Source organism: Camelina sativa, chromosome 10 (assembly GCF_030686135.1).
Source record: "Camelina sativa cultivar CO46 ecotype springtype chromosome 10, ASM3068613v1".
Taxonomy (NCBI): Eukaryota; Viridiplantae; Streptophyta; class Magnoliopsida; order Brassicales; family Brassicaceae; genus Camelina; species Camelina sativa.
Window position 1 is genome coordinate 13,718,613 of NC_141889.1, and position 17,459 is coordinate 13,736,071.

The following is a 17,459-nucleotide window of genomic DNA, read 5'->3' on the forward strand; positions in this document are numbered from 1 at the left end:
CTTGATCTGAAATCTAATTTTGGTAGACTTAAGAATTAATTGTTTTGTTTGGCATATATATAAGGGATTTGTATACCAAACGTGAATTGATTGCTATATAGAAGATCATATGGTCAAATGAAATCTGTTGTGGTCACCAGAGAGACCACAAGAGATTTGCATATCATATTAAAACAACACGTATATGTTCATGAAAATGGCTTAACATTATAACCCGGACCATCTCATAAATCTCGTCCTACCAATCATTCACTAATTTGTTTGGACCTGTCTCGTCTTGTCCAGTCTTGCCTTATCAATACTATACTGAACATTTTTTTTTTTGTACTAAATATACGAGTGGTATGTACATTAATATACGTATACGTAAACACTTGAGCATTTCTTTTTCCGAGATAAATTAATATTGAAAAACAGAAAAAAAAAAAAAACAAAAACAAAAAAAAGCAGAATCATGCCTCTAAACCTTGTACATATGCATGTGTTTCCTTTTATAATTACTAGTTAGCATAGAATCATTATTATAGGTTTTTTTTCAAACAAAAATTGTATTACTAACTACAAAATTATTTTGAAGTAATTTTTTTTTTATAACTCCATGACATCCATCCTTTTATTTTTTAGTGTATGCATGTTACTAAAACTAAATTTTTTTTTTGGACAAACAAACTAAATTATTTAAGTTGCTTATTCTATATAAAAAGATCTATGATATATGATTTTAAAAGAAATTCTGGAAAAAAAGATGCTAACTTCTAGTTTGTTTTTAAAAACTACCAAAATATCACAAATCCTAAATTATACCATATAGCGAATTTTTATATAAATAAACCTTTAACCAACTAAACCAAACAATGTATTGTATATTATAGAGGGAACTTTAGATGTAGATATTTTCTGGTGTCCTAGGGGGGGATTATATATGTATAAACAAAATATTTCGTTTCGATTTTTGGATAATATGTGGGTAATATTTTTGTATACATATACAGTCCAAATTCCGCACCTTTACCCTTTTTGGAACTAAAAGCATAGATGAGTGTGAGTCACACAAATGTTTTGTAAGAATTACATTTGCTTAGACATGGTAAGTAAAACAATATAAGGATAACATATATACAGTACGATATCAACTAAATGCGATATGCATGCCAACTACCACAATCCACAAGCACATATATAAGTTAATGGCTAAAAGTCAAGCGGAAGCCTACCACACTAAAAATAGATCCACGTCGTCATATTATATCCACATCAATAGTGTCCACCAAATTTACAGCTTCGAGTTTTTAGAACTTGAATGAAATAGATAAGATTCAAAAGACAAAACCCAATTCATATCTGCATGGAGACAACGTAACTAATCGTACGCATTTACTAATCAATTAAGAAGAAAACAAAAGTATTTGATGAGGATCGTTAATTCGAGGGACAAGTGCATATGTTGCTGCATCTATCATAAGGTGTTCATGCAGAGAGGGATTTGTGGTTGGGAAGATGGCCAACGCGAATAAGATGCTCCAAGAGAAAGAAAAAAAAAAAAAAAAAATCTTCATCTTGTTAATACTATTATCTTAGAAACGTTTTTAAAAATCTAAAAAGAAAACAATAAAATAAAAGAGAAAATGAATGGTGGGAGTGATAGATACACTGGGTTCATATGGGGGGACTGAGAGAAGTTGACAAGGCAAAAACATAGCCTTTGAGGGTTTGGTATGTTTATTTCTTCCCCAACTGGATGTGACTTGTCTCACTATCTTCACCGGATTCAGTTGAATAGTTCTTTGACAACGCAAGATGTGTTTTCGTGTGGATATAGGTCGGAGATCGAGTTATCAGTCAAGGACTATCTTCTATTAGTGTTTTTTGGTCATACTCCATGCATTAAATGATATAAATTCCGACCTCTAAAGATTTCAAATATTAGTATCGTTTTGGTTATTAGATTGTTCTTGGTTAGCAACAAAAAAAAAAAAAGGGAAAGACAAAAGCAATATATATATATATATATATATATGTCTTTGTTGAATTGTGTCATCAATTTAACAGTAATTAAATTAGTTCTATTTTTTACTAAAGCTCATAACCTAGTGTTTGACAAAAAGTTTATTTAATTTTTCAATAAATCGAAAAACAACAAATTACGTAGTTTACAGAAAACAAATTGTACCAGAGATCTCCAACGTAGTTTAACTTATTCGGTGTGGTCTTAAGTATCATTAATGCTAAACTGTCTACCACAAATATGGTGCATGATTTTTTTCTAGTGATGACACATTAATTGATGGATCCAAAACACATATATATGATGTTATTGACAAAAACGAAGAAGTATATATCATTTGTATTATGATCAGATTTAATGATATATAATAAATTTAACATTTTATTAATAATTATTTAGACACTAGCTAATACTAAAAAAAAAAAAAAGAACGATGACAATATTATACCGATAATGTTAAACTGACATGATCTTGATTTATTATTACTTAATATATTTACTTTTAATATTGTCATCAGATTTGAATATCAATTTTTGCTGGATATTGTTTAAGCAAAGTATCCATTATTGGGTTATTAAAAAGGTTAGGTATCGTACAGAGTTTTATATATAAGGTATCTGAAGACAAAAATAATCATCCTTTTATCTCCAAAATAATAATCATCCCCTTTAATCCATGTGCACTTTAATTTTATATAAGTTGTAAACGGCTCATTATATTTTTATTTATTTATTTATTTATTTATTTTGTTAATTCAGAGTAAATTTCCAAACTTATGGAAGGTCTGAGACTAATATTTCGGAGAGATGCAACCCACAGATAGAGCTTCTCTTCGAATATTCAAATCGGCCGTTAGATAGATACAATTATTTATTCTTATTCTCTTTTTTGGTATCTAATGATTAACTTAAATTCAATGATATGGAATATGGCTATAATACGTCTAAAATAAGGAAAAAAAGTAAATTAAGCATGCAAATAAATATAGTCACTAACCCGCCCTTTCCGTCGGATAAATTATACGTTCATGTGGGTTATACTTGAACCACATGATTGGAAGGTTCGGCAAAGAAGTTTATTTTAAAATTAACTACGCACTTTAATAATGATTTCATCGACAACTGAACAAGCATATTTTTCCCAAAATTGCCTCATCATTTCACGGACAATAAGGAGGATGTTGATAGGAGATGGTCCAAATTGAAGTTAATATTTACAAAGATTGTTTTCATCATTAATTATTTGTTATACATCTTAATTTATTAGGATTAAACTTAGTTGGTCATAACTCTTTCACAGATGCTGACTTCGAAAGTATACGAATTAATATGAACGCCATTGAGGACCAAATACGACTAATCATATAATAATGTTGACCAAATACGATTAATGGAATTTTTACCACCCAATATTACTTGCTGTATACAATTATACATGTGATGTGATACGTGAACAGTTGACCAATGGAGGCAACGTTAACAAATTGGTAGGCAATTAAAGAAAGGAAAAAACATTAATCATAGAAGTGAATACAGACATTAATAGACATGTTGATAGAAGTACACATGTTTTTAGAACCTAAATATTTATTTCACGAATCTTTGAGATTGATAAATTTACGTATAATATTCTTTTCTGTTACGTATATAAATATAATATATATATATATATATCTATATACATATATTTCCCTCATACATATTTATGTATATTATGATAACGAAAACTCTAAACTAATTAATAGAATTTTGAAAAAAATAAATACTATATCTGTTTATAAAAAAACGAAATATATATGAAAATTATATTGTGTACTGTTATTAATTTTGCAGGATTAACCTGCATTATTCGAGTTCATTAATTGGATTTTATGGATTCAAAGATATTGTTAGAAGGAAAAAAACGAATGTGTTATCCCATTATACTTACACTTACAAACTATATATAGTGATATCGATTATTTTTAATGTCAGACTTGTTATACGTCAGTTTATACAATTCATCTAAGAAAAACAGAGTCACCTTAGTCGAAAGGTTATGGATAAGTGGAAACTGTAAACACGACATATATATAAGGATTCAATATAAGAACAATTTTTTTTTGTCGGATCCAAATTAAACAACAAATAACAAAATATGTATATCCTGTTTTGTTTGGATCGGACAAAAAGAAAATTGTTCTTATATATATAATAAATACGTCGAAGTCCGATGAACTCATATATTCAACAAAATATCTAATAGACACATGTATATATTAATTAGGTATTTACATTTGTATGAATTCTACTTCTTGATAAATCATTTTTAATTTTATTTTTATTTAGTTTAACTAATTTAATCAGAAATAGTTCCTTCAATTATATTTTATTCTCTATTTTTATAATTACATTATGGATGTGAATGGTTGTAGCGGTCAGGACGGACAAATCTATCAGCGGATTAGACCACATTTTATTCACCATTTATCAAATACAGTCCGCAGTGGTGCGGTCTAAAGATAATAGAAAGAAAACCGTTGCGGACCAACTGCGAACCATTTTTGTATAAAAATAGAGTTGGTCCGCAGCGGTCTGCTGGCCGCCTTATTTTTTGGACTATCTAAACCGCTGACGAATTTGATCGCCTTGAACGCAGTCATCATTCAGACCCTAAATACAATATATGCATGCATATGTTAATATGTGTAAAGAATTCATATTATAGCATATATTTTCCTGTAAATAGATATATATATTTATATACATACATATATATATATATATATTGTTGAATATACAAAAACATGAATTGATACTTATTTGTTGACACCCCAACTGTCACCATCTATGGTTTCCATTTTCATCTGACAATCAATATGCTATGTCAAAAAGAATTAAATAACTTATTTATTTTATTATTTTATTATTTTTTTTAATTTTTTAATTGTTTTAACAACCCATAAAAATCATCACCACGACATATATTACTGTCTTCGACGTAAACCAGTTTTCAATAGGTCATCATTTATCATTCCATTACACTACGCTTAGCTCTGGCGCAATAATCATCTATCACCTATTTATTCGTAATTTAGACTTTTCAGGTTTTTGACAAGGAATGGTGAGATTTTTACTAAGTAAAATCTAGGAGAAGGCCACGTGTTGGGAACCCACATATCAAGAAAATGTTGGGTTTTTATATGCACATAAAATACGCAATACACCTACTATTGTTATTGTTCTTTGTTTTTATTCCAACTAAATGATTGCTTACAGAAAGTGAGTAATTAATCGCGGGTTAACGCAGATTTTTTTTTTACCGTCTATAGGCTATAGTCTCTCACTTCCTTATATCATCGACTCTTCTCTCATTACCCTTTTCTTGTTCCCCTCTTATCAAACTTCACCTCCAACAAGAAAATAGAGAGAGAGAAAGAGATAACGAGAGAAAGAAACAAAAACAAAGAAAGAGAGAAGAAATGAACCTTACGGAAACGGAGCTCTGCCTTGGGCTCCCCGGAGGCACTGAAACCGTGGAGAGTCCGGCCAAGTCGGGTGTTGGAAATAAGAGAGGCTTCTCTGAGACCGTTGATCTCAAACTCAATCTTCAATCTAACAAACAAGGACATGGGGATCTCAATGTTGCTGGATCTATTAAAGAGAAGACTCTCCTCAAAGACCCTGCTAAGCCTCCTGCTAAGTAAGTTCTGTTAAGACATTTACAAAATTTCTCAAAAGAAGACCAAAAGTACTTTTTAACGACATCTATGCATAAATGATAACATTATTGGGTCTGTGATTTTTATATTGTATGTAGAGCACAAGTGGTGGGTTGGCCACCTGTGAGGAACTACCGTAAAAATGTTATGGCTAATCACAAGAACGGCGAACCGGATGAGGCAATGAGCAGTGCTGGAGGAACCGTCGCCTTTGTGAAGGTTTCCATGGATGGAGCTCCTTATCTTCGTAAGGTTGACCTCAAGATGTACAACAGCTACAAGGATCTCTCTGATGCCTTGGCCAAAATGTTCAGCTCCTTTACTATGGGTACGCATTTACAAACATAGGTTTTAGATCATTAATTTTTGTGCTTTTGCGTTTACGATGTACGTCTATATTTAAATATTTACCATCTGACATACACACACAAATTAACTGTTAGTTTTAAACGCAAATTAAACGTTATATGATGTTTTAGCGTTTACATTTTGTAAAAATAGTTTACAAAAAAATAATTTTCGATAAAGGATTTGATTTAAAAATTTTCTATAACCTAAATTTTCACATGTAAACGCAAACTATATAAATACAAACAGTTGAAGTCAATACTCTTGATTCTTTTTTGTTTCTATCGGCAGTGAGGTCGTACTATTTATTTGCTATTAAACTAATATGATAAACTTTTGGATTTTGATTGATTAAAGGGAGTTATGGAGCACAAGGAATGATAGATTTCATGAACGAGAGTAAAGTGATGGATCTGTTAAACAGCTCCGAGTATGTTCCAAGCTACGAGGATAAAGATGGTGACTGGATGCTCGTTGGTGATGTCCCCTGGCCGTGAGTTTCCTTTATCTTCTTGCTTTCAATAGTTGCCTCACTCTTTATAATTGTTTTCCATCCAAAAGATAAGAAGTATTCTCTAAATTGCTAAGACCATTATATATTATTGATATTAATCATTAGGAAGAAATACCAAAGAACAATCAAAATCCATGTGTTAAAAATACGCACAAGTTGGCATGGGACAGAGAACTGAAATAAAATGTTTAAATTTTATATGTTAGCTCATTTGTAGCTGGCACATCAATTTCTTTTCACTATTATCGTTAAAGTATATTTATATATGACTTTCAATAGATTTCTGTTTTTAGTCACCAACCCATATTATCGATTTCAGGATGTTTGTCGAGTCGTGCAAACGTTTGCGCATTATGAAAGGATCCGAAGCAGTTGGCCTTGGTACGTTTTGTTCATTGTTCGGTTCTTAGAGTGTCCTTTTTTCTGTTTCCTTAAAAATTCATAATCCAATATATGGTTCTTGCTTTTGTTTTACCCAATTGGGTTTCAGCTCCAAGAGCAATGGAGAAGTGCAAGAACAGATCCTGAACAAAGAAAAAAAATGAGGACAATAATGGATTCTTGATTTTTTTTTTTATTTTGTATCGTTGTGATCATATGTGTTTGTAATTTTTAATATTAAGGGTATATAGGGAACTAGAATTGTTTACGAAAAAGAAGTCACAAATTTGTATTTGATCAGAAGTCGAAAGTTTAAATATGTCTGTGTTTATGTTTCATCTCTTAAGTAGAAATCAAACTTTAATGTGTAATTGTAATATTGATTCTATAGAGTTTTCATTTATGCAAAATTCAATTTTATAATAGTTAAGTTTTACGTTGGATTATTTTCTTGTGAAATGTAAAATTTGTTTAACCAACAGAAAAGCCTTTACAAGAGATAGTTTGATAATTGGTTTTCTAAAATCAGAAATAGAACAAAAACTGTTTTCGAAATAATAATTATAATAATATCATATTGTTCAGTTATGAAATCCATACTATCGGATCCATTATTGTTTTCCAGCAATCGTATCGGACACCAATCGGCGTACACTATCATATTGATGTTGGGGAGCAGGAGATAGAAAACAAAATGGTAAAACAGTTTGTTTTTTAGTAATAAGTTTTTTTTTTTGTGAAAATTAACATTCCAAAGTGGGAGAAAAGCTATCTACAACCCTTCCTTTTCTCTCCTAGATACAATTATCGAGGCATTTATTCCGATCAACTCCTTTGCCATCGTCGAAGCTTTTGCTCGTCAGCCTTGGGACAACATATCCTCTTCCATGCTTTATTTAGATCTTTGCTAGGTTATCTTTAGTTTTATGTTTTTATCTCTCCATCTTTTTGTTCCTTTTCGAAATATCTCCAAACCCTCTTCAACAAACCTAATCTAGGCAATGGCATGTGCCTCATCGATTAAAGATTAAACAACCCGACCCGTTTTTTATATAGATATAATTAACTAACCATCTCATACTAATTAATTAAATCAACCACAATATTAATAGTAAATCAACATCCAATAAATGCATATTGGAAACATAACTCGTAACCAACTCCAATAAAATATCAACACGATACCACTCCTAACCATTCTATCCAAGAGCTTATCATACTTCTATACAAGGTTCCAACAACATATAAACATAACCACACCACAATAACTGAGACCCGAGATCATCTTTCTCCTCATCGCCATGATTCCACGTCACATACATGCACACCACAAACAACAATTGAGATGCATGAGTATTATCACAAATACTCAGTGTGGCGATCCTCCCATCTACTGGGCTATACACACAAGCGAAAAGACAAACGCAACTGATATGCTCAAATTAACCCTAGAGCTACTCTCTCAAACAGGAGATCAATGTAGTATTTAGGGGTCAAATCCACAGAGACTCAAGATCAAACAAAATAAATTATAGAGTTTTTGATATTACGCTAAACAGATTAAATTGTATTAAAAAAAAAAAAAGACAATGCAAAATATTAAATCAAAGGGTTGTGAATTTAGAAAATCAAAAAGGTTAGACTTAGGGAATTTCTCAGGTAATTATGAAGTATTAAATCAATAGATTAATTAGGGTTAATGCAATAAAATTCAGATCTAGAACTCTAAACTTTTTGGTAAAATAATTCAGTTCTCACTGCAATTATTATCTTAATTTAAAACCAGAAAATCCAAATCTCTTTGTAAAATTCTAAGTTAAAGATCAGCTTTAAAAACATGTTTAGATAATTTCACAAAATCACTAATTCAAATCTCTTTGTAAAAAGTAATTTTGTTCATCAATGGTTTTAATCAGGAAAACAATTATATTCTCATATCAATTAATTTCCCTAAGATAATAATTCTAGGTGATCAATCAAGAACTATTGTGAAGAACAACCAAAGATGAAGATCATAAAAGATTAAGAACCCTAAAAATCACAGATATAATAAATCATAAAAACCTTGTGAAAAACCCTAAACCTAACAAGCAAATTACTCAGACATGTTTAATGAAGAACAAATCATTCTGAATAACATGCAATAAATATTAAAAGTAAAAAGAGGGAGTTTAGAAATCTTCTCTCTACAAAAAATTCAGATCCTTCTCTCCCAAAAGCTCTCAATATCTCTCTCTCAAAAAAGCTGCTAGAAAATTACTTAAAGGTTTTCTTAAACCCAAAAACAATATTTATATGTCCTAAAACACGTTAGAGACTTGTGTTGCAATTTAGGAAAACTTTGGGTAAAATTGTAAAACTTCCAATTTCTTCTTTCTCTCGTCGGATAAACATAGGTGTCGACCGATGCTCCTTCGGTGCCGGTCGACGCTGCTACTCTGATCCGAGTCCAAGTTGTTTTCCTTCTGTAAAATGCTCCAAAGTCATCCAAATAGCTCCACTTTGCTCCTTCAGTGCCAAATTCCTAAATAACCTGTAAAAACTCAAAAACAATCCTAGAAACAAATGAAAAGACTCAAAAGCACACTTATATCATGGTTAAAAACCGTAAAAACCATGATATATCAACTCCTCCAGACTTAGCATTTGCTTGCCCTCAAGTAAAACAGAAACTTAGACTTGTGTAAGAGGTTTGAAAACATAGGAACTCCCTCAACTGCAGACAACTGATCTTCGCACTCTTCATCGCCTTGACTCTCAAGAACTTACTTCATATACTTTTTCATTTGAAAAGCATCAACATTCCTTACTCAAATCCCACAATCCTCTGGAATCTCTAGTCTCACCATTGTCATCTCATTACATAAATTAAAGCAAGTACAAGTGAGTCTTACCTTGGTGTATCGATCAGTGGCATATGGACTCTCTTTAGGCCAAGACATTCTTCATACATCTCCTTTCCTCTCCCTTTTCTCATTTCTAATGAGTTGTTTCTCCTAACTTTCTCTTCTTGTTTTTTTTTTTTTTTTTTTTTCTTTCAAATCAAAGATGTAAGCGAATACCGGGGTCATTGGTAATTTACCTATCCCTCGCTTCCAAGCTTTGTGTGATCATTTGATTCAAGAATAGAATAATGAGGTCACAGGTAATTTACCTACCTCTCTAAACTGATCAAAATCATCTCATCTTTTATTCTTCCTCTTTTTTTTCTGATCTTTCTCTCTTTTTTTTTTCACAAAACACTGAAGGGAAGGGAGAGGGGAAACATACTTTGAAAAATTGCACTGTCTTGTATGGCCTGAAAAAGAAGTTTAGTCCACTGATTTCTAACCCCAAAGTAAGAGATTAAGTCCGGTTAAAATCCTGATAAAAGTTGAGACAATGTTAGTTTAACTAGATATCCTTTGAATAAGGGCTTTCAGGATTGTTGATACAGCTCATAGTCTTTTCCACACTTCAGCTCTGAGGTCAAGCTTAGTCAAAAGTCATTAGAGTGTTAACCAAAGAACAATAGTCATTAGTTAGAGATCATAATTCCAAAATTTTGAAAAATTTGACTCAATAAAAACAAAAATCGGTTTTGACACACTAAAAACCCAAAACTAAGTTAGTAGTTAGTACTAACCTCCCCCAGACTTAAACAACACTGTCCCCAGTGTTTTCAAGTAAGAGGAAAGCTAAAAAAAAAATGTATTGAAAATTGTAAGGAAAAGATGAACTGTTTTCGGGTTACCAGCTGGTGTCGAGCGACACCATTTTAGTGTCGATCGACACTAATCACGAATGGTGTTTTTGCCGTAAGTCCTTGTTAGTTGCAGATAGTTGTGTTGATGGATCAATCCTTGGATGATTATTCTGTTAAGAGACACTCAAACACAAGTTAAAAGCAACATGATAGATAGATAGTTCATAATTTCAAACAAAATTTCAAACAAAAACTGACTCAATGCAAAAAGAAAAATGACTCAAAAGGAAAAGAAAAACCTAGAAGTGGGTTGCCTCCCACTAAGCGCTTGTTTTCAGTCATTAGCTTGACTGTGTTGAAGCTCATGCATCAGGTGGATCAGAACGTGGCAGTGGATGCCTACCATAGCATGACCTCTTCATCCAAGGTGGTGTATAAGCAGTAGTAGAGTGAGGTCTACCAAGGACATGAAGAATAGGAACAAGGCGGGATTTTGGGATGGGTTTGCTTCTTTTATGTCCTGCAAAATTATCAACAGAAGAAACAAGCGCTCTACGATAATCTTGTGGCTTGGTTAACTGCAAAACAGTTTTTGTACCTTTGAAAGCCTTGTTGATGATAGGAGGGGGTTTAGGTGCAGAGGATGTGTACCTTGGCCTTACCTGAGGATTCTGGAGTGTGGAGTGGGGAGGTTTCTGTTTGGGAGCAGTTTTCTTACTTGGAGCATCAGTTGTGGACAAGTGCAGGCTCGGATGTGGAGGGGTGTCGATCGATGCTAATGGAGCATCGATCAATACTGAGCCTGTTGCTCTTGTAGCAGAAACTTTTTCAACATAAAAAGTTTGTCCATCAATAGTAGGAGCTCTCCTCAGCTTATCCATCTCAAAGTTCAGACTCAAACCTTCCACATTCAGTGTTATGTGTCCCTTCTGCACATCTATGATTGCACCAGCTGTTGCCAAGAAAGATCTTTCTAAGATTAGAGGATCACTAGGCTCTTTATCATACTTCAGCACCACAAAGTCAGTGGGAATCATGAAGTTTCCAACCTTAATTGGAATATCCTCTAAAACACCTTCAGGAATTCTTCGGGATCGATCATCCAAGATAAGAGAAATCTGAGTTGGATTGAATTCTGTCATCCCAAGTCTCACAGCAATAGAATGTGGCATCAAATTGATACTAGAACCTAGATCACAAAGTGAGTGTGCAAACCTACCTGTTGAGATTGAGCAATGAAGTACAAAGCTTCCAGGATCTGGTAACTTCTTAGCAGTCCTACACTGAATTGCTACACTCACTCTCTCAGAGACTATCACTTCTTGCTTCTTCTCTTTTCTCCTTTGAACAGGCTGGTTCAACAGAATTGCACTGACATCTTTTGTAAGCAGTGCTCCTTCTTCAGGGCTTATACCATTGGATACCATTCTCTTCACATACCGCTTAAGTGGTGGTGAAAGCTTTACTGCATCAATCAAAGGCATCTCAATCATTACCTTATCCATCATTGCCTTGCATCTAGCTTCCTCAAGCTCCTGCTTGGACCTTCTTGGCTTAGGAAAATGGACCTTAGGCTTGTACACCCTTTCAACAGCTGTTGGAACCTCAGATTTTGCAGTTTCTGGTTCTGTCTGAGAGGGGTGTCGACCGACACCATTGTCTGAAGTCGAATTCTCCGTCTCAGGTTTGGCCGATTGCTCTCCTTTTTCTGCAGTTTCAATTTCTCCATCTTCTTCATCCCTCACTAATATGGCATTGCAAGCATGCTTGGGGTTTGACTCAGTTCTCCCAGGGAGAAATCCCTCTTGCCTCTTGATGGATCCAGCTGTTTGAATAACTTGATTCTCTAGCTTCTTGACATGAATGTTTAATGCATCTATCTTCCCATTCAGCTCAGTGTAGACACTGTCGATCTTTCCATTGAATGTCACTGTCATATTCTCCTGTCCCTGAAGAAGCTGATCAAGCATGGCCTCTATTCTACTCTCAGAAGAAGTCTTAGGAAGAGGAGACTGATAAGATGAGTTCCCATAGGTTCCTGTATAGCCATAATTCTGTTGCTGCTTCTGGTAATCTGGGTTAGGAGTGTACCCTGAAAAGTTCCCACTGTAAGGCTTGTTGCTTTGTTGATTACCAAATCTCTGACCCTGATTCCCATATACAAAGTTGACATCTGCTTCTTCATTCCCAGTCTCAGGTTGTGGCTCAAATGATTCAACTTCAGCAGCAAAGTGTACTGATTTCTTACCAACCAGGAGATTATGAACTGAATCAAGCTTAGCATTAACAGAAGCTAGCTGGTTTGAATCAAATCCTCCATGCAATCTCTTCCTTTCAGTATTTGCTCTCTTAGTGCTATTGTTGGAAACCAAATTCTCAATCAAAGCTTCAGCTTCTTCTGGAATCTTGTCTTGAAGTTTCCATGGCTTGCAGCATCCAAAGCTAGCTGATATTCCCAGTCAATTCCTCTGAAAAAGATGCTTAGCAGTTGCACTCTTGAAAATCCATGGTGTGGACAGTCCCTCTGATAGACTTTGAATCTCACCCAAGCTGCCTTTAAAGCTTCATCTGGTCTTTGCTTGAAGGAGGACAGCTTGACTATTAGCTCATCTAACATAGCATCATCATAAAAATAATTAAGGAAGGGCTTCACGTCATGCCAATTTGTCAATGATCCAGCTGGTAACTGCTTCAACCACTGAGATGCCTCTCCTGCAAGTGAGTAAGGGAAAAGCTTGCAGAAGATGTAATCCTCAGTCACTCCATTAGCCTTGATACTGGTTACAAGATCCTCAAAATGCTCTATGTGGTCCAAAGGCTTCTCATTGGGCAGGTTAGAGAAAGGTCTTTGCCCAATTAGTTGAAAGTAAGCAAGTTTCAACTCAAAATCATTCCTCTGGAATGGAGGAAGAACAATAGCAGACCGGTTCTCATACACAAGATCAGCCCAGTTGTAGTCAGCAATGGTCCTGATCAAGTCTCGGTTGTTCTCCTGTCTTCGAACCGGATTCTCGACGTGTTTTGCAGCTCCACGTCTGTCTGCAGGAAGGGGGTGTTGATCGATGCCCTGTTGGCATCGGTCGGCACCATCGGCCTGTTTGTCAACAACAAGAACTTGCTCGCTAACATCCTGCTCATTGACAACAATAGCTTCAGCAATAACATTCCCTTCTGCATCAAGCTTTTGGCTCTGCTCATTGTGCAAGTGGCCCTCTTGATCCCTCAAAACACCATCTGCATCTGGTCTCAATATGATTGGGTTGACCATATTTGCTGATTTGGCTGCTTTTATGTTATCACGCTCTAGTTGTCCTAACTCTTGGTTTGTAAGCTTAACAACTGGACCAATAGGATTCTTCCTGGTATTTGGCTTAGGCATGTACCTGAAACACACAAGAGAAAAGAAACAAAAGCGTGTAAGTAGAAAATAAAAAGAAAAATTTAGACGAAATACAAAACTCAAATCTAATGGATGATCAAAGAGTCCCCAGCAACGGCGCCAAAATTTGATATGCTCAAATTAACCCTAGAGCTACTCTCTCAAACAAGAGATCAATGTAGTACTTAGGGGTCGAATCCACAGAGACTCAAGATCAAACACAATAAATTATAGAGTTTTTGATATTACGCTAAACAGATTAAATTGAATTAAAAAAAAAAAAAAAAAAAGACAATGCAAAATATTAAATCAAAGGGTTGTGAATTCAGAAAATCAAAAGGTTAGGCTTAGGGAATTTCTCAGGTAATTATGAAGTACTAAATCAAGAGATTAATTAGAGTTAATGCAATAAAAATCAGATCTAGAACTCTAAACTTTTTGGTAAAATAATTCAGTTCTCACTGCAATTATTATCTTAATTTAAAACTAGAAAATCCAAATCTCTTTGTAAAATTCTAAGTTAAAAATCAGCTTTAAAAACAGGTTTAGATAAGTTCACAAAATCACTAATTCAAATATTTTTGTAAAAAGTAATTTTGTTCATCAATGGTTTTAATCAGGAAAACAATTATATTCTCATAGCAATTAATTTCCCTAAGATAATAATTCTAGGTGATCAATCAAGAACTATTGTGAAGAACAACCAAAGATGAAGATCATAAAAGATTAAGAACCCTAAAAATCACAGATCTAATAAATCATAAAAACCCTGTGAAAAACCCTAAACCTAACAAGCAAATTACTCAGACATGTTTAATGAAGAACATATCATTCTGAATAACATGCAATAGATATTAAAAGTAAAAAGAGGGAGTTTAGAAATTTTCTCTTTACAAAGAATTCAGATCCTTCTCTCCCAAAAGCTCTCAATATCTCTCTCTCAAAAAAGCTGCTAGAAAATTACTTAAAGGTTTTCTAAAACCCAAAAACACTATTTATTTGTCCTAAAACACGTTAAGGACTTGTCTTGCGATTTAGGAAAACTTTGGGTAAAATTGTAAAACTTCCAATTTCTTCTTTCTCTCGTCGGATAAACATAGGTGTCGACCGACGCTCCTTCGGTGCCGGTCAACGCTGCTACTCTCATCCGAGTCCAAGTTGTTTTCCTTCTGTAAAATGCTCCAAAGTCATCCAAATAGCTCCACTTTGCTCCTTCCGTGCCAAATTCCTAAATAACCTGTAAAGACTCAAAAACAATCCTAGAAACAAATAAAAAGACTCAAAAAACACACTTATATCATGGTTAAAAACCGTAAAAACCATGATATATCAGCAACCATGCACGAAAAAAGGAAACCAGACAATTCTGAACACATGCGTAACTCTGCGACCTTGCGTTGATCGACGCACACCTTGCATCGATCAATGCAGTCGCACGAAGCATTGGCGAGCACGATCTACACCAACTTCTCTTGGCTTCGTGATGCCGAATACATCCTCCAAATGCCACCAAACTCAAGGCAAACACTCACAAACAACCACATAAGCAATCAACATTCAAAAACACACATCTAATCTCTTAGATAAGTCATGGTCACACACTCACCTCTAAAACAAGTAGTTCCTACTCTAAAACGACGGGAATCACCCCCAACAAGCTTCACAAACGAACACCACTCTTAGATCGACACTCCAAAGGCTAGAACTCCCAAAAATAGACACCAAATTTCACAGAAACTCACAGGAAACCTTTATCTTCTTTCTAACTCTTTAGGAACGACAAAGTGGCTAAAAATTTACCCTAGGTTTCCATCAATCAAACTGAACAAACCAGAGAAAATAAAACTAGCCTGAGCACAAACTGTATATATGCATCGATCGATGCATTCTCTTAGCGTCGATCGATGCACCGAAATTCTGATTCGCGGGGCGTTACAACAGATGGAGGTGGTTTCAGGCGAACTCCACCCAATCTTATCCTTGGCCAACTTATGTACCGGGCGATCTACAGCCTCCACTCTTTTTCAAATATTGATATGGAACCTGTCACACCTCTGAAAAATCCTCTTCTGAAGCATCACCTGAGCTTTGCCAGGCAAAGACGACGTCGATGCTTGGGGATAATCTTCTCAGGGTCACGATTTCTTTCTCTTATGGGTCTCCCGCCTCAGACACATGTCAAAGTTCGAGCTTGGCAAAGTCGGCTCTGCTTCCAGCGGAGAGTCAGAAGCTTCCTTCACCTCCTCTGGTCAGCTGCCTCACACTCAATCTTCCTTGGCCACTCAGCACAACCCTAGGGTTTCTGTTGATGGACCTTGAACCTGAAATCGGTCCATTAGCAAGTCAAATGTTCAAGCCCAACTTCCAAAAGTCCATGTCTGATATATCTATCATTTTGTCATTCCATAGGTTTTGTCTAGTTGCTTTGTTTGATCTCATTGGCCGAAGACTCCATATGCAACTTCAATCATCTAGACTACTTTGGTTTTACAAGTATCTTATAAGAATCCTGGTTTTTGCTCAACTTGTGACATTGTTTTCTGGTTCTACGAGCTTGAAGTTTCATGGCTTTCTTAACCCAATCTCATCTAGTGACTTCAGTTTTCAACCTTATACCATCACCTCAACCTTGTTCGTGATGCTAGAAACTAAAGAGACCAAGCATATACCTTCTCCCTCCCTGTCAAACCGACTACATGCTTTGTGTGGTGCTATTAATCCCTTTGGCCAAGGGTACCAAGTAAGAGAGAACCCACCTATATTGTTACGATTTTAATGTTATCTTTGGCAATCTATGGCTCTAGTTTGACTTGTATGGTCTTTTGTTAAAGTCTTGAAGCGTAATGATCTTATGCCCTGGTACCTAACTATTTCATCCGACGACTTCAAAACAAGCTTTCTTCAGAACCATCTTCATCACTTGGATTGATTATTATAGAAGTTATTCTTGGTGCTACCAGTATATACTCCTGGTGCAACTAATTGATGTTAAAGTAATATACCCTTGACCATCAAACCTTGGTCTACCGAACCCTTGCCAATGCGCTGGTCATGTTAGTGCCCCTCACTCTGGTAAGTTTCTTCGCTACGGCTCACAATGTCTCTAGACCTTGACTATCTTGTTATCCATCGATTTTCTCGAATATGATCAATCGAGCTAGCATGATCTCTCATATTCCAAGCTGCTACCTAGTAACTGTTTCATAGCTCTCATGGGCTCTACCTGGATGTTACCTATTTACTCATTTATGGTATTGGGGAATGCTCACCTTTGTAACCTTTGTAACCTTTTAAACTTTTAAACTTTGAGATCTGTGCATCTCTCCCTTTGTATTTGCTTTGATTAGAATGTATGAAAGTATTTTGATACTTTAGGCCTTGTTCTTTTTACATGTCGCTAACGACAAAACAAATTAACACTGATTCTTTAATAATTTTAAAAACCA

The 17,459-nt window shown here is 34.7% G+C and overlaps 1 protein-coding gene across 1 annotated transcript; it reads left to right on the forward strand.

The window, feature by feature from the left end:
* The first annotated feature begins 5,213 nt into the window (after positions 1 to 5,213).
* Positions 5,214 to 7,359, forward strand: LOC104718979 (auxin-responsive protein IAA14). The gene is made up of 5 exons (XM_010436808.3): positions 5,214 to 5,687; positions 5,805 to 6,034; positions 6,412 to 6,547; positions 6,888 to 6,949; positions 7,059 to 7,359. Exons 1-5 carry the CDS (start codon positions 5,467 to 5,469, stop codon positions 7,094 to 7,096), a joined length of 687 nt encoding a protein of 228 aa, XP_010435110.1. The 5' UTR covers positions 5,214 to 5,466; the 3' UTR covers positions 7,097 to 7,359.
* The last annotated feature ends 10,100 nt before the right edge of the window (positions 7,360 to 17,459 follow it).